Raw genomic sequence first — 24,008 nt, forward strand, 5'->3', positions numbered from 1 at the left:
ATACGCTGATTTATTTACATCAACAAGCGCTCAACTTCGTTACTTTGTCGATATGTTCGTAAGCGATTTTTTAAATCGACGGCACGTGTTTTCCAACAGTCACCTTGTGCTTCGTTCTTCGCTGCTATAGATACCTTGTGTGCCGAGCAGAGAAACGTCAAAAACCGTCCAGGGCAAAACAACAATCGAACCACCCTGTGCACCAGCTGTCAGTGCCTCGTGCGCATTGTGTGTGCCGACCGTGCTCGTGTGTGAAAATCGGACCAAAATGGGTTCGCGAGGTATTTTGCAGGTTTTCTCACCGAAAGGCTTCGGCCTTCTGGCTTCCGCCGGCCGGTTGCCGGGCCGGACGGCGTGCGGTGTCTGTAAAGGTAGCACTACCCACCCGCAACAGCACCAGCCCATCAGCCGACATCTCTTCACACCGGCCGCCATCCAGCGACCGCCGCTAGGACGTTCCAGTTGTGAGTGACCGGATTGCGGGCATATTACATCATGCATCTCCATCGCCCTCCCGATCGAGTTCCGCGGTTTATAACCCGTTCTGATTGTTTCTCGCGCCCTCTTTTTCTGTCCGCTCGACGGCCCAGGTACCACACTGCGAAACACTAGGACGTTTTACACTTCAAACATTCTCCACAAAAAGGACTATTACGGTACGCTCGGTGTGACAAAGAACGCGTCGCCGAAGGAGATCAAAAAGTCGTACTATCAGCTGGCCAAAAAGTACCACCCGGACACGAACAAAGACGATCCGGATGCGGGCCGCAAGTTTCAGGAAGTTTCCGAAGCTTACGAGGTCGGTAGGGGGGATTACATAATTAAGCATAAAATAAATCAAACGATTTGTTTACAACACACGCACACACACACACACACACACACAGGTGCTGAGCGATGACACGAAGCGGCGCGAGTACGACACTTTCGGACAAACGTCCGAACAGATGAATCGCAGAGGCGGCGGTCGCCCGGGGGCCGGCGCTGGGCCGCAAGGATTCTCGCAGAACTGGCAGTTCCGTTCGACCATCGATCCGGAGGAGTTGTTCCGGAAGATTTTCGGTGACGGTGGTTTCCAGTCAGGTTTTGACGATTTTAGCGATTCCAAGTTCGGGTTCGGCGGAGCCCAGGAGATCACGATGAACCTAACGTTCGCACAGGCCGCCCGGGGTGTGAACAAGGACATCGACGTGAATGTGGTGGACACGTGTATGAAGTGCAGCGGATCGCGCTGCGAACCCGGTACCAAGCCGGGCAAGTGTCAGTACTGTAACGGCACGGGTATGGAAACGATCTCGACCGGACCGTTTGTGATGCGATCGACGTGCCGCTACTGTCAGGGGACCCGGATGTACATCAAGTACCCGTGCCTGGAGTGTGGCGGCAAGGGACAGACGGTGCAACGAAAACGGGTTACCGTGCCGGTGCCGGCCGGTATTGAGGACGAGCAGATGGTGCGCATGAACGTGGGTAGTAAGGAGATTTTCATCAAATTCCGGTAAGTGCCTGGCACTGGTAGCTGCCCCGATAACCGCTGTACTTAAGCCATCTTTTCCAACGCACAGGGTAGAGAAAAGCCGCTACTTCCGACGGGACGGAGCCGATGTACACACGGACGCGAGCATCTCTCTGTCGCAAGCGATCCTGGGCGGAACGATTCGCATCCAGGGTGTGTACGAGGATCAAACGATCCAGATCGCACCGGGAACGTCCTCGCACGCGCTTATCAATCTCTCCGGAAAGGGGCTGCGTCGGGTGAACAGCTACGGTAGTGGCAATCATTATATACACTTGAAGATTCAAGTACCGACCAAGCTGACCCCAAAACAGAAAGCGCTCATACAGGTAAAGAGGTCCCGCGAAAGGCACCGCGTTCGGTGTGTTATTAAGCGTTTTTATCATTTGCTGTACGCCAGGCATACGCGGAACTGGAAGAAGACACACCGGGACAGATAATGGGAGTTACGTTTAAGACCGATGGTAAGTCGTCCACGTCCAATTTCTCCTCCTCCTCCTCTTCCACCTCCGCATCGTCGTCGTCATCGTCGTCTTCTTGGTCTTCATCGAACGTGTCCGAGAAGTACACGCAGGGCGCACGGGACGAATCTTACGACGAGTATGCGACGCACGATAAAACCGAAACGGCGAGCTACCGGAAGGAGCAGCTAGGGTCAAGATTCTACTTTTCGCTCGGTGTCCTGGTCGTCCTGGGGTGGTTCAGTTACTACATGTACCAACAGAACCTGGCGAAGTTTGAGCGCGAACAAGAGGAGGCTCGCGAGCGCCAAAGACAGGACCGGTTGTACGAAAAACTCAAGAGTCCGTTCGACGGAACGGTGTAGAGCAGGAATCGAAACAACAAACATCGATTGTTAAGTGGAGTTGAGTGAAAAGGACAATAAATTGCGGAACGCCCTTAACAATCGTTGTTTGTTTCTTTGTGTAAGCCGATCGTGCGGATCATTCTGAAACAGCGTTTCGTTTTCCCTTTACGTAGGTGGCAAAGTGTGCTACGCGGAACCGCAAGATTTGACCGACATGGTGCGAGAGGCGCTGAAGGATCGCACTAAGCTCCCCTCATCCTCCAGCAACAGTGATAGCAGCGACGAAAGCCAAGCCAAGCCAAAGGATGAAGAGGCAGCAGCAAAAACCCGAAGCAGCAACTGAGTCCTTAGCCCATCAGATGGGCCTCTGTGTCCTGATTCGGATTAGAAAAGAAACCGAGGCCGAGAAGTGCATAATCTTACAATTATCTGTTTTAATGATAATTTCCACAGGAAAAATGAACATGGAGACATAGAACACGCATTCGCATGACGGAAGCTTAGTACTAAACCGAAACCGGCAACCGGAATCACATCTTCTCGTACGTTTCCGAATGTCCGCAGGTCTCACAAGTGCGCGTATACGTGTCTTCCGCTTCGTTGTACACCTCGGAGTCTCCGAACTCGTGCACGTGCGCCTGTCCCGTCTTATCGTACAGGCTGCTTCGCACATCCATCCGCAGTTCCTTGAGCCGCTTGTTGTACTTCTTTACCTTGGCCACCTCTCGCTTGTCTTCGCGTTGTTCCTTCTCGCGCAACAGGTTCTCCTCGCTGCCCCAGACCTCTAGGGCGCGCTTTTCAATCTGCAGGTGCAGGTACAGCTTCATCTCGCCCCAGCGCACGTTGTGCGGGTTTTTGCGGCTTATGAACTTCAGCATCGGTTCCCGCCGGTCCAGATCGCAATCCTTCAGCAGATACTCCTGTTTCGCTTCGGTGCGCGTAATGAGCGAGTGTTGGCCCTCATTATCGCGGCACGCGTCACACACGGCATAGTCGAACGTGTTGAGCAGATAGGAATCAGCAAACCGATCGCCACACTCGAGACACTCATCGTATTCAACCGGAACCGGGACGGCATCCGACACCGGTGCTTCTGTCTGCTGCTGCTGCTGCGCGCCATCCGGGCCCGTGCGCTGTTCAATCAGGAAACCACCTCCACTATCGATGTACTTTGTGCCAGAAACCTGGATCACGTTGTTCACCGACACTGCCGTTTGCTGGCTCTTTTCAGCACCGTACGGATGCGTGAGAAGTCGCGCCTTTCGCAAGTTGAGCGCTTTCCGTCGGTTTTCCTCGATCCGCTCCCGCTGATAGTCGGACAGGTTTTCCAATCCATTAGAACACGAACTCGGAGGCTCACTCATTGTGTTCCGGGGACAACAACTTGTGTTCCGCGGATCTACTGGGCTGAGATGAGATGTAAGAAACACGAAATCACCGGCGAGAAGCAGCTTAAACAATTCCGAATCGGTAATCAAGTGGGCACCATTTTACAACACATTTTGGGTTGCATTTTCCTACTTTCTACGAGTAATACCACACGATTTTACCGCGCGCGCTGTCAATGGTGAAATATTTCACCGTTTACGACCGCTGAACGAGGGACAGTAAACGCATCAGGTTGACAGCAGCCACAAATTTGTTTTTTTCCGATGAACGTTGTTTACGAGTGAACACCATTATCTGTGATTCTCCCAACTTCTAATTCGTGTTTTTTCGTGACGATGATCATCGGCACTTGGTCAGGTTCGTCATTAGGTTCAAAAATCTTAGTTAGTCGAAACATTTCAAATGTCGAAACATTTCAAATTTCAGTCGAAACATTTCGGGATTTTCAAATTCATTCTTACCCAGTCAACATAATTGGCACTCATCGGTCACTCGGGCACTCAATTTTGTTCGCAGCAAATTCAATTTCCAATGTGTGTGTGAAGTCAAATGACGAAAAAATTACGATGACGAAAAAAATGACGAAAAAACTTTCATCACCAATATTAGCAAACGAGGAGTGCCGGATGAATTCGTGAGTTACCTTCGGGATTTTCGCAAGTTGACTCGGCTTTTTTCGGAATTTTCGCAACTTGACTCGGGTGTCAGGTTCGTCATCAAAGTTAGGTTCGCAGTGTTTTAGTTAGGTTCCAAAATCTGTCAAGTTCATAAAAACAACTTTCATAAAATATTTTGACGTTTCAACAAATTCACAACACTGGGAAGCTTCAGCTCAAAATCTCTTAAAGATAATAACAACAACAAAAATTCAGCGTGCGGTTGGTTGTGTTTCGTCGTTCGGTCTGTAAATTCGCTTTTCGCAGCGATTTAAAAACGGTGCACACTCCGATTCAGAACCATTTCACGGAATACTATGTCCGAAATCAAGAATGGTTTGTTCTGATGGCCGCGCGGTGAGCGTGACCGACGGGGCGAGTGAAAAGTGAGCGATGGCGGCGGATGGCGGCCCAAACGCATCCATTGCCAGTGTGTGAGGTGAAATACGCTAAACAAAACACCTGTAAACAAGTAAACAGTGTTTTACTGCAGAGTACTCTCCTCTTCGCTGGCTCCTGCCTTTGCCATTGTCGCGGCGCGTTCTTATTCTCGTCGGTGGTAGGCTTCCCCGGCGACAACCGTTGCTGTGCCCCAAAAGTGCGTGATCGCGCGCGCGTCTGTGTTTTTTGTTGTTGCCAAATGGTACCGTTCATACTAAGCGTGTTCCAAGTGATCCAGTGTCCTCCCGGTGTGGGCTAGTCCCTCCTCCCTAGCAGCAGCAGCAGAAGAGAGCGGTCACGAAAATTCCCCATCGGAACTTGCACTTCGGTCCGCTACGGCGTGTGCTGCAAGTGAAGAAAAGGTGTGCGTGTGCTTCGCAGTGTTTAACGACGCAGATCGCCAACCGGGGCCAAGGGATCCCGGCCCTCAATTCCTGTACCGTTGGATGGCAAAGAATTTAAAGTGAATTTCATGTGGATTACATAAAAGTTGTTTCAAGTGAAGCTCCAATTGAAGCTGTGATTGACTGTGTGTGTGTCCGTTTGCGGATCGTGCTTTGTCCCAGTTCTGCTGACCGCCCTAGTCCATTGGCTCCATTGTTTTCACATCCTCTCGTGGTCGTGTACCTACCTGTTCGTCGTTCAGCTGCTGCGTGGGTCACGGAAAGAGAGCCACAGTGAGTGAGAGAGAGAGAGAGAGAGAGCGCGCCCGTAGCGACGCTAGAACTCCGGGACCACCAGAGGACGCATTCGCTTGTCATCGAAAATCATCCGATCCGTACCGGCTGTGTGTGCGCGTGGGTGTGTGCGTGTGCTGTTGATTGAACGAAACAACGGTACGCGGAGCAAAGAAGAGAGAGAGAGAGAGAGCGCCAAGCTCCCCACTGGTCAGCGGCAACGCAGCATCCTAGAATCGAGGAGACCACACACATAACAACACAAGATGCAACAATTAGCGAACATCATCGGGGCGAATGCCTACTACGACGGGAGCCGAGTGTTCACCTGGCTGGCTGAGATGTGCGGACTATCGGTCGATTTGGTGAGTTGAAACAAGGCTTGCTTCTTGCGTCATGGTTTATTTTGCTTTCACTCTTTAAACATCGAAGGTAAATTGCTTTCGATCAAGTTATCCATCGCCCCGCGAGGTCCTTGTGACGCTCTCCTTTCTATCTGTAGTGTTTGCAATGCAGTCATTGATTTTTGATACACGGTTCGCGGTTCGCGTGGCCAATCAAACCGACCCCAACAACCGTGGAGTGGAGGCAAATCTCTGCATTTCATTATTTCTTGCCGGAAATTGTTTTCCATCAGGTTTGAAGCCCCTTTATCGCGGCTCCTCACCGTGTGCTTGGTGAGCTCGAAAAAGTACTCGTGGAGTGCCAAACTGATTACGCGGTATCAACCATGACGCTGATGGAGGTTTGTTTGTGGCCCCCACGCGACGGGTTTGGTGAAACAATGATTCGGGGTGACATTGGGCCCCCCGACCCCAACAATGAATGGCCAAAAACGTCTTTCCTGTGGTCCGCCCTATCACCGGCCATCACACCACCAACAATCTATTAGACTGCTGATATGATGAGGCGGCCATCCGGCAGCTGATTGGCGCGGTTTTGGTTTACATTTCTGGCGTAGTCATCGAATTGTAATTGTTGTGTCCGACGGGACGCATAATCAACGTACGTATGATAAGAAGCCGACGGACGTACGGGGCGCATTTACGATCTTGGGCCGCCGCCGCGCCATCCCATGTCGATGCTTATCAGATCGCCAGATCAAAGTGATCTGCAGAGGTAACTTTGATATCGCTCGCAGTTTTCGTTTTTTGCTTTACAACGAAGAGGTGCGCACACATACTTGAATTCGCGGTCCTTTGCAGGACCGCAGCTTTCTCGCCGCTTGCTGGGTTTGTTTGAAAGAAATTAATTTTCCTTTCAACGGAGCCCCAGCCAGCTAATGGAAAGTTTTCGCCTTTGTGTCAGGTCCGATGGATGATGTGTGTGTCCTGTGTCGCGCTCCAGTCACCTCTGCTCATCATCTATTGCCCTTTGTAATCACATACCTGCTGCTGCTGCTGCTGCTGCTGGCTTTCTTTCCCTAACTGACTCACAAAAGAAGTGTCCCCCGGGGTTGTTGGAACTTATCGCGACGCCTCGCCACTGGGAAAATGGCGAGGCGTCGCGCCACCTTGGTCATGCTTTCCCCGGCCGTTTTCAATTTATTACGTTACAAAGTAATGTTCCGTACACTTTCGTCCTGTGTCCTGATGGACCAGGTGCTAGGCCCCCAATGATTAGGGCACAATGTTTTGACAATAGTGTGTCACAAATGAAAGAACTCTCACCGCCAGTAAGTTAATTAATCCGTAAGCCTGCGGGGCCACTCCATGACATTTATTTTGCTTAACATTTTCCACCGTTTCCTTATTATTACTGTCTCGTCATTGAGATAGACAAAAAACCGTCCACAACATGCGCGTCGCATAAGAAAACCGCGGGCCACCACACGCGACGGTGACAAAGTCACCGTTGGGCGCCTTTTCAGAGTCTGACCTGGCCTTCACCTGACCTGGTCGGATAGACACTTTCGAATTTGGACTCGTTTTTTGACCTTTTTATCCACTTTGTCCGGTTCCCATAGTACGATTCGAAGTGTCAAAGCTTGTTCAATTTTGTTTCTAAAATTCTCCCTTTTAGTTCCGTTCAATAACGGATCATTCAGAAGCTTTCTACCTGCTGTGGTGGTGGTTAGAGGGCACCGGTGACCGATCGTTTGCTAGAGCGCGAGGATCGAATTACATCATCGCGTCGTCGGCTTCATCATCCCCGAGTTACGTGATCATCGGGCGCCTGTTTTGGTTTCGGTGCCGACGAGATAGGATGACATTGGCATGTGCCCGTGACGGCGTGGTGGTTACCGTCCGGAGTTGATTTGTTGTGTCGATCGCCACTTGCGCCATTGTTTTGTGTGTGGTAGCCAACCAACCAACAATCCGTTAACCCTCCTCGAGTATGCGAATTGACATTGAATTAAAAATAACGTACCTCCTCCTCGGCGGAGAGTTTCAACACACAGCATAAATGGAGATGTATGTTTGTACGGTTTTCTTGTTCGGCTTCATCTTCTTCTGGTGGCCCAGTGATCAGTGGTGTACCTCAGCATCAGCTGTTGTGAGTTCGGCTCAATGTCGGCCAACCATACGGTCGTGTCGGAGGCACATCGGATTCATTTCCATCGTTTGACGCACAGTCACGCACGTGTATGCTGCCCCGGTAATGGCCGGCCGGTCTGCATACAGAGAGCAGTCTAATGAGCTCACCTAACGTAATTATTTATCAATTAACTGCGAACCGGTGTAGTTGATGAGATTCGGTGAGATAATTCACTTCTTGCCAGAAGAACCTCTTTGTTTTGACCGGTTGAATGTCACCTCTAATTCCGTCTCTAAGTCTGGACGGAAGAGAGCACACCCGCGTGTGACACTTTACGGCCATCGCGCTAATGTCCCAGCAATGTGTTCGCGGTTTGCGGCGCGGTAATAACAGCTAATCCCACCGCGTGTTCCAGGTATGACCACTTTAAAGGGCCTCATTTTGATCTGCTTTTAATTGTTTTATGTTACAAAAAAGGCCCGATTTAATTTCGGTTCTCGGTGTGGCGTACCACGAGTTTGATGCTTATGCATTAGGCCACGAAATTATTCGACACGGTCACAGTCCGTGCGGCGGCGGTGTTTATGAGCGCACACCACACACCAAGGTCAAGTGGTTTAAATTTTGCATGGTCGCTTTAACACGCGCCCCATCAACCGCCAATTAATGATGCATTAATGGTGAGCAGCGGCTGCTAAAGCGACTTGTAATAACCTTCCCGAGGGGTCCTTCGCGTGCGCGCGGTGCACTAAATTACCATCAAAAGGTCCCGCGCGCGAAGGGGCCCTCCGGAAGGGGGCCAAAAATTACCGCGAGTCACTGAAAGATCTCCAGCGCACCACTACTCGCTCACGCGCGCGCGTGCCCCGGACCAACATTATCGCGCCCCGGACTAGGTCATTCCACGCAAAACCTCAGCCCACCGGTCGCGAACCAATCGCGGATAAATGCTGCTAAAGCGACGATAACAAACAATCTAAAGCCGCCAAAATCTTGGCCTGGTTCCACCATTTGCTGGTGTGCGTGTGGGGAGCCTCGAGGTCGATCGCGCGGTTCCAAAACAAAGCGCGCCCAAAGTGGGTTTGTTTGCCGTGCCGTTTGCAGGTGTGTGTTGGTGGCCTGAGGCCGCGCTTTAAACACGCGTCCAGCCAGCCAACAGCTGGAAGCCCCAGGCTAGAGAGAGAGGGAGAGAGACAGATTGGCAAGGTGACTCGCGGTGTCGGCGGCGGCAGTAAGCAGAGCGCGTATGATGAGAAGTCAAGAATTGGTTTGGAAGTCGCACCGTTAGTAGTCCGCGGTTTGCCTCCAGCACGGTGGCAGTGCGTTGTTCGGTGTTTGTCCTTGTCGCGATCTCCGTCACCAACTTGCGGCCAAGTTCTCTAGTGTTTCTCCAAAGTGTGCAGTGCTGTGCCATTGTTTCGGACCGTAAGATCCCGGAAACCCTTGCGGAATAAAGAAGCTCATCCGCGGCAACAAATGGGCCACAGACAGATCGTGTTCCGTCCTGATCGCGTCAGATCGAATCGCGATGTTTATATACGCTTCCGATCACCGAATCGACGATCGCCGCCTAGTTTGAACGTTGGGTTTTGCGCAATCCAGCCGCCACAGTGGCCGCGGTGTGGCCATGCGGCTTAGTGCGCACGAAACGCCATAATTTAATCGATGACATCATCATCACTCACTGAAACAGACCGAGCGCAGGAGTCGCCGTCGCCGTCGTCTCCGCCGACTGTGTCGCCTTTTCTGGGGCCACCGCCTTCGTTTGTTGCGCGAATTATGCGTGCAACGAACGCGTTTGTGCGGTTTCCGGTTCGAATAATTTACCCTTTATCATCGTGTTTCGTCCGAGTCACTGAGTGCGACGTTTGGCGGAGTGCGGCGAAACTCTAGCTCCTTGCCTTTTTGACCAAAAGATAGTCGGCTTCGATGGTGTTTACTTCGGCTGGCTTTATGGACAACCAATTGGAGTAAATACAAGCGCGCGATGTATTCCATTGCGAGACGGAATGGCGAATTTGGGTCGGTGTGTTCATGTTTCGTCCAAACGATTGACTTAAATGGGACAAATTTGGCACTAAGTGTTCGCCGTTTGTTGTTATAAACCGAAACTCTGGAGATCCATTGTTGTGCTACTGTTACGAACCCAGTTCTCAGACGACCCCACTTGTGGTGGTCCACTGCAGTAGTATTAAGCCACTCCCGTTCGCTTTGTCCGCACGCAAAGGAATGGGGTCTGATTATTCCATCAAAGTGCAACTCTTATCAAATCATACATCATCACTCCCCGCGCGCGCCATTAAAACTTGTCGCGATCTTGTTGTTTGTTTGCGGGGTTTCTGTCTTATCGTTTTCCGATATCAACTGGTTGGCAGGCGCCCCGGGCACTGGTTCTTTGTTCCGGCGCCCCCCGAGGTCGCCGGAGGACCAAAATCGCCACGCCAGGCGAAAGTGTGCGTGCGTGCCTTCCGGGCCAATAAGCAATAGAGGAAACGGCAACGGCAACGTTAAGATTAGCTTCTCAATCGGCCGTTCAAATTGCCTGCCCCCGACGAAGAAAAAAGGTCCCGGGCGGGCGGGAGGTCTCTCCTGCTATCGATAATTGGCAAACACGCACTCTTATCGGAGAGCCGCCAATCTTAAGCCCCCGCATCGGATGTTGTCCTGGTCAGCCTTCTCCATTTTTTGCGGCTCACTCTCGCGTCTTTCTTTTTCGATCCGACCGGCGAGAGGACGAGGGCATTATCCTAGTTAATCACGTCGACGCACTGGCCTGACCCGACGCCAACCCGAGGGGGGTGGGTTGTCGATGTCTCGCCGACGACGCCATTGTGTGCCGGAGGCTTTCTTCCTGTCTTCCGATCGCTCATTCGGCTAGACTGGAGAGGAGTTAATCTACTCGTTCCATTGGTGGCCACGGATTGTGTTGTTTTTTGTAACGAAACGGATTGTTTAAGATGATGCCAATAGCAGTATTATGGCGCAGTCGGTCGGATGGTCGGCTCGATTTTGCGTTCTATTAATACGAGTTGTATTCCCGTCATCGGTTTCTGAGTCATGTCTCAAACAAGCAAACTGCTACTTGAGAACCTCCTCACGAAAGATGCGTCATCACACACGGGCCGGACATGGAAATGTATCCTCCCCTCGGTCGGTTGATGCTAGCGACAGGTCGTATCCGAGAACATGTTTCGCGATAACTATCGGATATTAATACTTTTCACGGAATATTTTCCGACGAATCTCCTTAATTTACTTCAAGACTCTTGCCGCCGCTCCCCTGTCTTCACTTTGGCTTGTCCCCGAGACCGATTAATGCGCCCCGACATGACTTCGAAAATAGACCGGCCAAAACAAGGAGAGAGGCGACTATTGGGACGACGCCATGGCCCGGAGTGCCGGAGACACCCATAAACAGAAACTAGTTGAATATTTGGAGCCTTCCACCCCGCCGCCAACTTGCTGGTGTCGCCTTGCTTCGGCTGTCTGCCGGGTCGGGTTCGGGGCGGTACGGTTTCCGGAATGTATCAAGGCGCCACAACGAACGATTTCGGGAAATCGTGTTCCCATTGTGGACGGAGCAAAACGGAACGAAGTCACGAAAGCGCGCCAAGGCCACGGCGGCGCGACTCCTACGACTCCGCTCATCGCCCAGGACTTGTAACGGTGGCCACATGAAGGACCTGTTCCCCGTCGTCGTCGTCGCCGTCGGTTCACAAATTAAGGGCGTTAAAGAAATGGTTATCGCCCCGTTCTACATCTCGTCGTCGTCGTCGGCGGCGGGTCACAAGGCGGAATTTAAGCTCTCCTCAGTTCCTGTGTTTCGATGCGGGCCAACGTCGAAACAATTATATCCCGCGTATGCACTCCTCACTCGGAACGTGTTCCTTTTGACCTTCGCGCCATTGAAAAAGCGGGCGAAGCTTATCAATGCCCAAGCCCAGCAGTATTAAGCACCGGGGAAAGAAGGACACTTTCGTGGCCTGGTACGCCTGCGGTCCTGTGGAGTGTCGGAGCGAACTCCGTAAAGTGTGAAGCATCGATGGTGGGCCCTTCATTGCACCTGTGTGCCCCCGTGTCCGACTATAGATTTAACAATCATTGCAAAGCATTTGGCCGCGGATGAAAACGCGTGTTTGTGAGTGGTGCGTGATTGACGCCACGCCACTCCCTGCATACCAACGCCTTTGAAAGCCCTTCAGAGCGCGCCGTGATGGAGGCGCCTTCCGTTTCCGCGATTCGGGCGGCGGGTGGGGATGGTGCAGCCCCCGGTGCATTGTCGGCCGGATGGAGATTGGATTATCGATTAGTGAAATAGGTCAATCGATTTGCATGCGTCCGCCGCGGAAGGTATTGCGAGGATTCCGACCGGCGGCGGCGAACAGTATATAGCGCCCGGATGAGGGTGCGCCCCCTGGAGTAGAACGTTTGTTTTGAAAGTCCGTCCAGTTTTGGCCGACTGTGAGCCTGTGGGTTGGTCCCGTCCGGGGCTGTTAGCAAAAGTGCAAATTGAAAACAAATTTGCGACCCACATCGACGCTCCAGAGAGAAGAGGCTCTATTAAATGCGACTTCCTTCCCGTCTGCTGGGGTGGCCCATGGTGGCCGCAATTCTCTTCTCTCGGGGCCCAGTGAAGTTGGGATCTCAGCAGCCTCGACGCGGAGCTTTTGGGCTGTGGACGCGACGGTGTCCTAGTTTTCTGTGGCGGGCTTTTTAAAAATAGAACTTTACGTTTTCGATTGTCGTCGACGGTCGACATTTAACATAATTTCTTTTCCGGTTTAACACTATACGAGGATGCTTAAATTTCTCGGACCTTAAGTGAAAGTTGGCCTCGTTTCGTAAGTGGCCGATCAAGAACCGATCGACCGGATTTCGAAATCGGAATCGAATTGGAAATGTTGGAAAATGCTCCTAGAAGCTTGAGTTTTCCCTTAGTTACTGTCGGTGTTCCTGCAATAATTCGTACACAGTAAAGAGGGAGTTCCAAAGGGAGACGCTTTGGCACGATTTGGCACCGCCTAGCACGGATTCATCCACATGGATGTGTGGAGCAAAGCACCTTAAGAACACCTTCCTTCGTGCACCGTGTTCCGGTCGTGTCTTTCGGTTCACCAAATCAAATAATCAACACGCGTGCACGGCGAAACTGTACGGTCACAGGATTAATCTTCATTATTGCATTTATTACGTTTCATCTTGCGCGACCCCGAGACCTCCGCGAAGGTCCTGCTAGGTCGAAGCCACCCAGATTTGTCTTCAAAAGGGGAAGGAAGAGCCGCGCACTGTGGTTGTTGTTTTATTTTCCAGGCGCTGTTTTTCCCACGCCAAAAAACGGATAGGGCAACATCCGGAGAAGCAACGGACGATAGCCCATGAAACCGATACTCTCCTTCTGCGGAGCGCTTCCCTTCTCTAGGCTGAGTAGCAATCCGCCGTTCTCTAGGCGACCAGGTTTAAGGGGCCACGGGATGCGAGAAAGTGTGTGGTTTCGTCCGAGGATTCTCTGACGTGTACGTTTATTGTCGTCCTCGCTTGTGGCGCGCCGTGGGCATTTTCTCTTTCAAAAGGGTACAAACTTTACCTCTCTTTCTCTCTCATGTTGGGTCACACGTGTGCGGAAAATTCTGATGAAATTATATTTTGGGGACTCCCAGCTAGTAGCTTCCTAGAATTCTCAGAGTTCGATAGTAGAGGACCAGGTCGCGGTTACAGTGGTTGCTTCATTAGATTTGTCAAGTGACAGCCGCGTCCCTGTTGCGCTTGTCCGATTCAGTGCCCAACTTCGCTCGGTTAACGCGCATCGATAGGCCGATCGATTGCACCACGGAATAATGAATAAATGCATAATTCTGCGGCCCGCGGGTCCGGTCACTCCGTACCGTATCAAAATGTGTGTCCGTCTGAATTAGAATTAGATTATGTTTTTGGCACCGAGCATCGGGTCCTCCGATATCACGGGTTCTTCAAGCCTTCTCATTGATGTGTGTGTTGCTGAATGATGAAAGCCCCGGACAAGCTCTCTCTCTCTTTCGCTCTCTCTATTCCATTGTAAGCTCCTTAATGCTCCTTCGAAGACGATCCCCTCGTGATGTTGATGTTCCGTCCGGTAAAGGTGTGTGCCGGTTGCCGCTGATGTTTTCTTTTGATCTCTCCGAGCGAAAGGAACCCCCGGCCTACCGAATACCGGACGAAACGGACGAAACTGAGAGGCCTAGGCCGATCTACTCCTGGAGCTTGGAGCCCAAAAATTAGCACTCCATTGCTCGTGCTCGTGCGAAAAATGGTCGCCAACAAGTTGTTCCTCTTGTTCCAAACACTTTATTTTCATTCGACACGCAATCCGGCAGACTGGCAATAGGGACAGACAGACTAGATGACGAATGGCGCTAGCGGGGGGGACCAAATAAATTAACCGCACCACCCGAAAAAAATGAGGGTTCCCTACAAAACTAGGCGACAAACTTGTTGACTGGATTAAAATCTTTTATTCATTGCCTTGGCCGGGCGGAACAGATGGAAGAGTCAGGATCTGGTCGCTGGAAAATGGTTGTCATAGTTGGTCATTTTTGTGACTCCTCGTGCCCCGTGGCGCTGTGCCTGTTGATGTTTCATTCAACCCGCATCCCGCGCAAAGTCATGAAGCGAAATGGTGGATGTTTTTTTGTTGTTGTTGTGGTTCGCTGTGTGGCATATTTACTAAATTCGCAATTCGCAACACGACAATGTTCTGCCGGAACCGCACGGAGAGAGAGAAAGAGAGAGCGCCTGGCCTACACACCATGCATAGTAAGCGTTTTAACCTCCCCTGGGGTGTGGGCCTGCCCCCGGAAGTGGCTCCGTATCCTTCCGTCGGGTCGGCTGGGGTCCCTCCGGAATTACTGCTCGTCACTCAAAGCCCATTCGGTCGCCGGCCGTGTCTCTGGCGCTGCAACAGATACACTTAGACGAGGGGCGCGCCGGGGACGTGACACTTCTACGGTCATTACTACGGACCGACGGAACTGTACGACCCCGCTGGTGTCGAAGGTCTTTTTTTCCGGCAGTGGCCAATAGTTTTCGCTTTTTCTCCCGCTTCCAAAATGGGGAATTTGGAAGCGTAGCAGGGCCAGGGACAGCATTGCGATTAGATTAGCAAAAGTAATTAAGATCCACTCCCACCGGTCGGGTGGGCGGCAGGCAGCGTTAACGTTTGTCGCAAGGCATTGTTTTACCTTTCTTTCCATCTCTCTTTCGGGTTTCGACTTCTTTTTTCGCGTAGCAGCGTCGCGTTAGCATACGCCATTAATTTGATGAGGGCGTGATGTGTTTGTTAGTTAATTTGTTGGGTTGTTTGACCGCTGTGTGATGAATTAGCTATAATTGACAATCGGAAAGAGAAGATGAGTGCGTAAATAAAAATAGATATTAGGTTATCCATTTTTCGTGTCGAAAGAGAAAACCCCAAACGAACATTTTCATAGCAAGTCTTTTTTGTCCGGGATCAAGCTATGAAATTAGCGCCAATTATCGGATCAATCCTATAAGATAATTGAATTATTTTTCGAACACGAGACTGTCGCCCAAACGTCTCGTTCCTTGTCCCTGGCGATTGACGGCTTATTTCCTACGTTATAAAGTAAACTCCGTTGTTGGGTTCTTGGTTTTCTTGGTCTACTCATTTTACCTTTACGGCCAAAGCCTCAAAATGACGGCTGGAGATGCTGTGCCACCTCGAATCCTCACCGCGTTATGTCCGCAAATACCACCTTTATCAATATTCAATAGGGACAAGCGAAACAAAGGGAGTAAAACACTTGTGTTGATTCGATGGCAGTACGCCCATAATTTTCCCTGGTCATTAACAATGCATTTCCCGCATCAGACCCTTGAACTACAAACAATACTAGCTAATGACAATCCACAGAGCATTTTGTTTCTCAACGAGTTTGTCAAATAGTTTTTATCCTGTAATCGCCAGTTCTGTGTCTTTTATTAAAATGCAACCTGAAACGGATACCATTCTTCAGCACACAACTGACCCACCGAGGGCTTAAGTTGCATGTGGAGTCCTACCAGCCCTCAACACCGAAGAACATTATGGAACCGAAAACAGAAATCCATTTGTTGGGGCTTTTGACAAAATCGATGCAACTGTGGCCGGCACGGCCGATGCCGCCCCCCCGAGTGGTATCGGACGCGCCACCATCGAATTGGTGGGAATTGGCCCACAAAGAGAGCGAAAAAAAAGCCGAACATATTTTATGCAATATTTATATCCAATGTTTATTTGGCGCTATTTTTATGATCCCGAACCCACACCGCCGCCGCCGCCGCCGCACATTCCTTTCTCCCGGCATTAAGGACGACGCACGCGCTCCCTCTCTGGGGCGAGTCTCTTCTGTACGCTGCCGAGCGGTTTTCCTTTATTTTGGGCTTTATTTACAGGCGGCTGAAGTTAGAAACATTCCGGACAACTACCGAGACACTCTCTAACGCTTACATTCGCGGCGGGTCACTTCTGTCCCGCAGCAGCCCGTTCAAAGGGGGCGGGGGGAGGTTGTCCAGTTGGATCCGCATTCCGCCGCACATGTTCGCTTTGAACTTTGCGCCATGCCTCGCCCCGGTGTGTCCGGTTTTTGGCCCCCGGCGCCGGTGTATCCTAATTCTATTCCCAAAACAAGGACACCCTCCCCCAGGCAAGGGTTGCTTCCGGGCGATTTGTTTTGCCTTTTTCGTGTCGTTTTCTTTGAACTTTCACCGTGCTGCGGCACACGGCAGCTGCAACCTTTTCAAATGCGGCCGCCGCGGTGTCAGAGCCCATTCGGATTGCGGCGGATGCCACACGAAATTTGCGAAACTATCGACGAAATCGGGCGCGCACACGCCACACGTCAACACGTCCGCGCCCCCGGGTGGAATGCGGCAAACTCGCGATCATTTTGATAGCACTTGACACCGGATGGCATGTCTGATATTGTTGGCTGCCACGGTGTATGCCAGCTAGGATTCCCCGGAATTGGTGGCGCGGCCACTATTGATTTAAGTTCTCAATCACAGACACAATCGGATCAGCAGCAAATGTTAATAGTTACTGGCCGCATCCACCGGGACCACAATCCGTTTGGCGCCGCCGTCATTACTCAAAAGGCGGCATCAAAAAAAAAACACTTATCCGTTTCGCGTTTCGTTTACAAATGTCTCGGGGTGTCCATTACAAATCGATTCCGATTGTTGTTCCATTTTTCCCCGTCGGCACGAGACAATCGGCCATCGTCGACGTGGTGAAGACACTGTTGCTGGCCGATAATAATCCGATCCGATGACGACGAGAAACTGACTGTGTTGACCAACCAGTTTTCGCGTTCGTCTTCGTTCGTGGTTTGTCCACCCTAAAAAATGGCACACCCGCCAAATTAAATAAGCAGAAAAGGAGCCAACGAAAACCGGTCGCGCGTGGCCTTTCGAAGTGTCTCTCTAATCCGTCGCTGTTCCCCTTCACTTGCTCAAGACGGAGAACAACAACGCCCCCGGGTGGCGGAGTGAGTTCCCTCCGGATCGGGACAATCGATGATGAAGAACGGCTCCCACTAGCAGCAACCGCGGCCCTTCGGTGGTAGTGACTCTTGTGGGAACACGGGGTTTGCCAAAACAGCAAGCATAGTGCGCAAGAGAAGACCCCACCGCTCTCGGGGTAGATAGTGGCCGGTGTGACCTAAATTTCGATGCTGCTCCACCACTCACTGTTGGCCGTCAAAACATGGACCCCCAAGCGGAGCTGCTGTCCGGCGAGAGTGTGCTCCCGATGCACCGGATCCGGGCCTATTTGGTCGAGACTGGAGTAATAAAATACGTAAGTGTCGTCGGGATTCTGAACATTCGCAAAAGACAGGACTCTTGTTTCTTCGAGGCGAGACGAAGATTTGCACACCCAACAACCTGGGCTGGGCACTGGGCAACTAGTTCAAGGTCTAGGCATGCCGCTGCCGCCACGGTTACGTGTGCCTCCGCCGCCACAGACCTAAAACCTGCTTTCTTTCTAACACGTGCGCGTGCTGCGTTTGCGCAACCACGCGACCCACCGTGGCGGCAGCACGGCACGTTACGGTTGGATGGACTACGAGGTCTACGATCGTGTGCGGCGGCGGCGGGGTGAGGTATGGTGATCAGACCACAGGTGCAGACCATAGAGAGCGACGGCAATGGAGAAACCCTGATAAGGGAAACCGGAGGCACCGCGGTGCTGTTTGCCCTTAGATACACTTTATAGATCACGCGCGGTTCACGGTCACGGCCAATGCTGGTCTGTGTGTGTGTGTAGTGTCGATGAGACCTTTCAAGACGCCGATTCCGTTGCTGCTGCTGCCAGCTATCCACCCGAACCCTTCTGCGCATGTTTGATGAGGTTTCTGATCCGGAAAAATCTGGATCACACTAACATGGAGCGCCGAGTGCAGAGTATCGTGTATTTTTTGATGCCAGAGAGGCCAATTCTTCGCGCTCGATTAGTACCTAACTCTACTGGCTTATGAGCTACTGCAACTGCTACTGCGAGTTGATCGATCGGTTTAGCTTTTTTGATATTGTGGACCTTGACGATGTCCTGTTTGACCCGAAATTGTTGTTTAACATTACAAATTACCTACAAATTACAGTATATCCTAAATGAACTTGATCGTTAGCAACAGTATGTTTTGCTTAAACACGTAATTAAACTGTAATTAATCAAAAATCGATTAGGATGTTCCATGGTTCATTGCGGTAGAAAATCATCGTTTTAATGCTGTTGTTTTGCATAATTATAATAATGGAATCCAGCTGTCCATCTTATTCACAACCTAGTTAGGTTCTGAGCTTCTCGCCAAACCAACATTTCCATTTGCGGAAGCTGCAATGTGGTCCCTCCAAATAGGCAAATAGGCGAACAGAAACTGTTGTTTACGAGACAGAACGGGGTCGCCTTATGCCGCTGAAGTGGATTACGCAAAACGACTATGTCCGTCCGGTCTAATGTTTTGACTACCTCCTGCCGCAGAGCCGCATGCACACACCCATTATAGAATTATTGCCTCCTTTTTGGCACGAAATCGAAACCGATCCCGAATGCTGTGTGTTGTGTACACTAAACATTCATTAACTGTTATGCGCGGGTTGGTAGGTTGCCTGCCAATTCTTCGAGCTGCATTATTCGAGCTTGATTTGGAAGAGCATTTTCTGTGTGACCTAAAACTCGCCAAAAACTAAAGCGAATTGACCATTTTATCACTTCATTCATCCCGGTCTGTTCAGTTTCTTGATTAGATACAAAACCGAGCATTCATTAGCATCGCAATGATCTCGCAACACAACCCCTTGGAATTAATTTGTTTAATCTACCGCAATTCGTGGTGCGGTCGAGGACCCTGCTGAGAGGACCACATGTCGTCGTTTGACTGACCCCTGCCAGCCCTAACAACATAATCCTTTCACTCAATTGCTTTTATTCCGGCAATTGGGTTAAATCTGGTGCGTCTGGCGCAACTTGGCTGATTCTGTTTTTGAAATTTATACATCTGTCGGCTATCGCTGCGCCACGCTTTGGTTTTGGGAGAGCTCCGCGAAATCAACCCATCGCGGCTGCGGTGTGGTGATAGACGCTGCTTATCATAGAGGTCGATTACGCGCCACCGTCACGCCAGAATCTGCCTCGAGCCGAACATAAACTGGAGCAATCTGGGTCTGGGTACCTTGTACGCTCCCGGCGCGAAGTCGAAGACCTCCCAAGCGGGAGTGACACCCTTACGAAAGTGGTTAGGGCTCGGTTGCGCGGGTCACTTTGCATGGCTGATAACCGACCATCCAACACGGACCCCTCGGATTCGAAGTGCGCAATAGATTGCGCTCGTCCCGCGCGCTTTATAATGGGGTCTTCTCTGTGTGCCTAATTTCTAATTTCTTTTTTCCCCCCGTTTTTCTCGCCCGTAGGTAAACTTTCTGATCACGCAGTTTCTGGCGCTGATCCTTGCGTCCACGTTCCGCTCGTACTTGCACCCCTCGAAGGTGTCGGCCAGTACCCGGCACGTGATCGGGCTGGTGATCGGTCTGTTCTTCGGATACTTCTGCTTCGGTCAGCAAGCGATCCATATTGCCGGCCTTCCGGCCGTTTGCTATGTCGTCATCCGCACGCAGAATCCGCAGATCGTGCAGCGGTAAGAACTAGGCGCCTGCAAGGCTCCGTGACACCTCCTCCGACCTCACCTTCTAACGGCTATCCTGCCACCACATTCCGTAGACTCGTCATGGTCGTGGCCCTCATCTACCTGTCCTGCATCCATCTGCACCGCCAGTACTACGACTACGGGTCGTACTCGCTCGACATTACCGGTCCGCTGATGATCATCACGCAGAAGGTGACGAGCCTGGCGTTCAGCATCCACGATGGGTTCACGCGCGAGATGAAGGACCTCACCGCGACCCAGCAGCAGCACGCCATCCAGAAGCTACCGTCGGCGCTCGAGTTTTTCTCCTACACCCTGCACTTCCAGGGCCTGATGGCGGGTCCGCTTGTGTTCTACAAGGACTACATCGACTTCATCGAGGGCTGCCACATCCTGAAGCAAGCGTCCGCCAACGTAAGCATCACCCCCGAGCGTGGTAGAGACCCCTGAGTAATGATTCGAAATTCTTTCGCAGGCCAATTACGATATCGACAAGAAAATCGTCCACGAACCGTCGCCGGTGAAAGCGGTCGTCAAGAAGGTGATCGCCAGCCTGGTGTGTGCGCTGATCTTCATCAAGTTTGCGACGATCTATCCGATCAAAACGATGAAAGGTTCGCCCTCCATTTTCATTCCGCCCATGGCCAGTCTGTCTTAATCCTACCTCTATCTGCCTGCCTCTTTCAGATGACGGCTTTATCGAGAGTTCCGGCTTTTTCTACTCGCTGTGGTACATGATGATGGCCACGACGGCGGTCCGATTCAAGTACTACTTCGCCTGGCTGATGGCCGATGCGATCTGCAACAACTCCGGGCTCGGTTTTAACGGGTACGACGAGCGGGACGGTGTGACGCCGCGCTGGGACATGCTGTCCAACATACAGGTGCTGGAGTTCGAGTTCGGCACCAACTTCCGGAACTGCATCAACGCGTGGAACGCCGGCACGAACCGCTGGCTGCGCATGGTGGTGTTCGAGCGCGTCCCGAAGCGGTACGGCACGCTGCTCACGTTCAGCCTGAGTGCCCTCTGGCACGGCTTCTACCCCGGTTACTATCTGACGTTCGCCACCGGTGCCCTGATCGTGGTGGCGGCCCGCACCGCCCGCAAGCTGTTCCGGGCGCCCTTCCAGCGCACGGGCACCTCGCGCGCCCTCTACGACGTACTGACCTGTCTAGTGACGCGCGTCTTCATGGGCTACGCCACGTTTCCGTTCGTTCTACTCGAGTTTAAGGCTAGTCTTCGTATGTACCTGAATGTGTTTATGTGCCTTCATCTGGTCGCTATGATCACTATGTTTGTTTTATCGAAATTCGTACCGGGCGGGGCTGCCGGCCCGCTCAGCGCCCGCGCCCGCACTAAGGTTAAGCTCGACGACGAACCGTCGCCGATGATCGATCCCGCCACCACCGCCGCAGCCGTCGGTGAGTCGGTGACGAAGAACACCCCCGTCGCCATCGAATCCGAAGGCGGGATCCGTTTCCGGGGCGAAAACGGTCGACGAGCGATCGTGCCGGAGTTGTCCCACCCGACAGCGGCCGGCAGCGGTGAGGCTGTGAAGAAACCATCGCCCGACCCGGATACCAGCATCATCATCAACTACACTACAAACAAGACTGACGAACATTTGCTGTCCGCGGAGGACAACAACAACAGTGCCACTTCCACCACCATGAAACCACCGGGCCCAGCACCGCCGCCGCCGCCACCGCAAGCCATTGTCAACGGCAAGAGCCCGAAGCCTGCCCGCGAGCGCATCAAGGAGAAGCTGGAGCAGGAAACGCGCAACCTGGAAGAGTTTATCGACAAAACGGTGACGGGCTTCGTCGAGCTGAAGGACGATCTGATGCGCATGAACGAGCCCGGCACCATCGGTGGGCTGTACATTCCTCGCAACGGTGGCATCGCATCCGGTGGCGCAGGCGATGCACTCATCGTGAACGGAAACTCCGGATCCAACGGAACCACCCATGGCAGCAGCGGAGCGTTTCTGAAGAAGGAAATCGACGCCCTGAACGCGGCCGTACAGCAGGCGAACGTGCTGCCGGCGGTACTGAGCAACGGGCATGCCAAGTAGGGGGCCAGAGAACGCAGCGCAGCGCAACAGATATATTCTTCCCAAACGCGGTCAGCCGCGGCACGGCTTCCTCTTTCCGCCTCTCATCTACTTCTTCTGGAAGGGGACGATCCGGACCTCGACCGGGGATGCAAAAGGTACGTAACGTTTAACATTCTTCTTCCGGCCGGTCTCTCTCTGTCCGCAAGCGCTGTACGATCGACGAACCTAAAACAAACCTTTTACTGGTAAAACGGGAAGCGGGAACCAACGAAAAGAATGTGACGAAAAGCAGAGCATGCTCTATAAAAAAGAAACACAAAAACGACAAGCAAAACCTGCTTCGAGAAACGATCGATCGTTTGTGGGAGCAGCGGGCCTCAAGGGGAAGGATACATTTTTTAGCCAGAAAACCACATACCGCCGCCGCTGTATATTATATTCATATTCGCTCGCGTGTCGGCCGGCCAACCAACAGCGTGCCGTCGCCGGTACTACTTACGGAAACTCAACAGTCCACCTGCTTCCAATGAACAGGTGTCCTCCAGGCAAGAGCGTTTCTAGTTGCTGCAGCTCCGTGCTCCTTACTGTCTGCGGTTTTTTGGTTCCGTGAAAATATTCTGAATATCATATCAATGTATGATCTATCTATTCACATCTACCTTTTAAGTGTACTCAAGTGGCCGAGCAAATAATTTAGGATTTTAAGAAAATGGTGCGTAAATTGAGTTTTAGAATCCCGTACTCGCTTCCTTCCTTCGACGATGATGCTTCCAAATTAGCTGCTGTGTCCATGTGAGATAATTCTTTACCATCGCGCTGGTCTTCCAGTTCCGCGCTCCACTTTGGATACTATTTTTTAATCTTTAAACACGCACCATCCGACATTGCTTCCAAACACGATCGCGAGGATCGAAAGGAGCTACTCCTTGGTTTCGTATTGATAGAGAAAGAGATAGAGAGAGATAGAGAGCGCACATACCAAATGTTTCAAAAGAGAGAGAGAAAGAGAAAGAGAGATTATTTTGCTTGCTATTACTTAGTTTAGATAGGAGCCAATTGAAAAGGACATACAAAAATGGTCGTTTCGGCAGCTAGGACCAACAGCCACCACATACCGTGCCCCGCGCTGCGTGTGTGTGTGTTGTGTTTGACCACCTGCAATATGCGGTGGTCCAAATCAACCGCCGCCGCTGCTTAACCTACAGAACCTGCGAAAGGATGCTTTGCGTTCACACTAGCGCGAAGTGCATCCTAAAGGCGCATCGACGCACAACAAAACCGAGTTCCTCAGTAGAACAATACTATAAACAAACCACAAATACCGTAGAGGGCATTGGAAAATACGGCCGAGGACTAACTGAACCTACAAATGCACACAGCAACAAACGCGCAAACAAGAAAATGTGACTACTACGTTTATTCCTTTCTCAATGTCGCGGATTATCAAGAGGTCCCCCAGAGGGGGGGAGAGAGCGGGGAGAGACAGAGTGTAAGAGAGAATGGGAGATAGAGAGAGAGTGTGTGTCTATCAAGAGCACCGGATGAGCGCAACCAACCAACTAATGTGTAGTCGAAAACAGCAAAACTATACAAAAGTATAATGGAAAAACAAAACCAAGATAAAACAAAAATCTTTTTGTAGTAAACAATTATAAAATAAAATTAAAAAAAACAACAGAAGAACCAACGTGGCGCGTGGCCGAAACATCCGAAAACGGCGTACAGTTAGAAGTTGTGAGTTTAGAATGTACATTTTGTGTGGTCTACTTTGATGATATTTCCGTGTCTCTACATATCAGATCTTTCTTGC

General features: G+C 51.4%; 3 protein-coding genes across 6 annotated transcripts; 2 read left to right on the forward strand and 1 right to left on the reverse strand.

Moving 5' to 3' along the window:
* The first annotated feature begins 206 nt into the window (after positions 1 to 206).
* Positions 207 to 2,831, forward strand: LOC128268469 (protein tumorous imaginal discs, mitochondrial-like). 4 transcript variants are annotated; one of them, XM_053005580.1, is made up of 6 exons: positions 209 to 464; positions 591 to 799; positions 888 to 1,498; positions 1,566 to 1,845; positions 1,917 to 1,980; positions 2,498 to 2,831. In XM_053005580.1, the coding sequence occupies exons 1-6, from the start codon at positions 269 to 271 to the stop codon at positions 2,665 to 2,667; spliced, it is 1,530 nt and encodes a 509-aa protein (XP_052861540.1). In that variant the 5' UTR covers positions 209 to 268; the 3' UTR covers positions 2,668 to 2,831. The 4 variants fall into 4 exon arrangements, with proteins under 4 accessions (XP_052861537.1, XP_052861540.1, XP_052861538.1 ...); XM_053005578.1 differs by lacking the exon at positions 2,498 to 2,831 and having other exon boundaries at positions 269 to 361; positions 401 to 461; positions 1,917 to 2,402; XM_053005579.1 differs by lacking the exon at positions 2,498 to 2,831 and having other exon boundaries at positions 269 to 354; positions 409 to 461; positions 1,917 to 2,402.
* On the reverse strand, positions 2,735 to 3,820 carry LOC128268470 (DNA repair protein complementing XP-A cells homolog). Its single transcript, XM_053005581.1, has one exon. It carries the CDS (start codon positions 3,686 to 3,688, stop codon positions 2,855 to 2,857), a length of 834 nt encoding a protein of 277 aa, XP_052861541.1. The 5' UTR covers positions 3,689 to 3,820; the 3' UTR covers positions 2,735 to 2,854.
* A 1,463-nt stretch (positions 3,821 to 5,283) lies between these two features.
* LOC128268881 (lysophospholipid acyltransferase 6) lies at positions 5,284 to 23,865 on the forward strand. The gene is made up of 5 exons (XM_053006173.1): positions 5,284 to 5,852; positions 19,909 to 20,132; positions 20,216 to 20,555; positions 20,617 to 20,755; positions 20,829 to 23,865. Exons 1-5 carry the CDS (start codon positions 5,754 to 5,756, stop codon positions 22,214 to 22,216), a joined length of 2,190 nt encoding a protein of 729 aa, XP_052862133.1. The 5' UTR covers positions 5,284 to 5,753; the 3' UTR covers positions 22,217 to 23,865.
* Positions 23,866 to 24,008: the final 143 nt, after the last annotated feature.

Source organism: Anopheles cruzii, chromosome 2 (genome assembly GCF_943734635.1).
Source record: "Anopheles cruzii chromosome 2, idAnoCruzAS_RS32_06, whole genome shotgun sequence".
In the NCBI taxonomy this organism is placed as follows: Eukaryota; Metazoa; Arthropoda; class Insecta; order Diptera; family Culicidae; genus Anopheles; species Anopheles cruzii.

Excerpts from the sequence above, each read along its gene's own strand:
- LOC128268470 (XM_053005581.1), bottom strand. The coding sequence starts at position 3,688 with ATGAGTGAGCCTCCGAGTTCGTGTTCTAATGGATTGGAAAACCTGTCC.
- LOC128268469 (XM_053005577.1), top strand. The coding sequence starts at position 269 with ATGGGTTCGCGAGGTATTTTGCAGGTTTTCTCACCGAAAGGCTTCGGC. Across the intron at positions 465-590 it reads GCCGCTAGGACGTTCCAGTT|GTACCACACTGCGAAACACT; the intron begins GTGAGTGACCGG and ends TCGACGGCCCAG. Across the intron at positions 800-887 it reads AAGTTTCCGAAGCTTACGAG|GTGCTGAGCGATGACACGAA; the intron begins GTCGGTAGGGGG and ends ACACACACACAG.
- LOC128268881 (XM_053006173.1), top strand. The coding sequence starts at position 5,754 with ATGCAACAATTAGCGAACATCATCGGGGCGAATGCCTACTACGACGGG. Across the intron at positions 5,853-19,908 it reads GCGGACTATCGGTCGATTTG|GTAAACTTTCTGATCACGCA; the intron begins GTGAGTTGAAAC and ends TCTCGCCCGTAG. Across the intron at positions 20,133-20,215 it reads AATCCGCAGATCGTGCAGCG|ACTCGTCATGGTCGTGGCCC; the intron begins GTAAGAACTAGG and ends CACATTCCGTAG.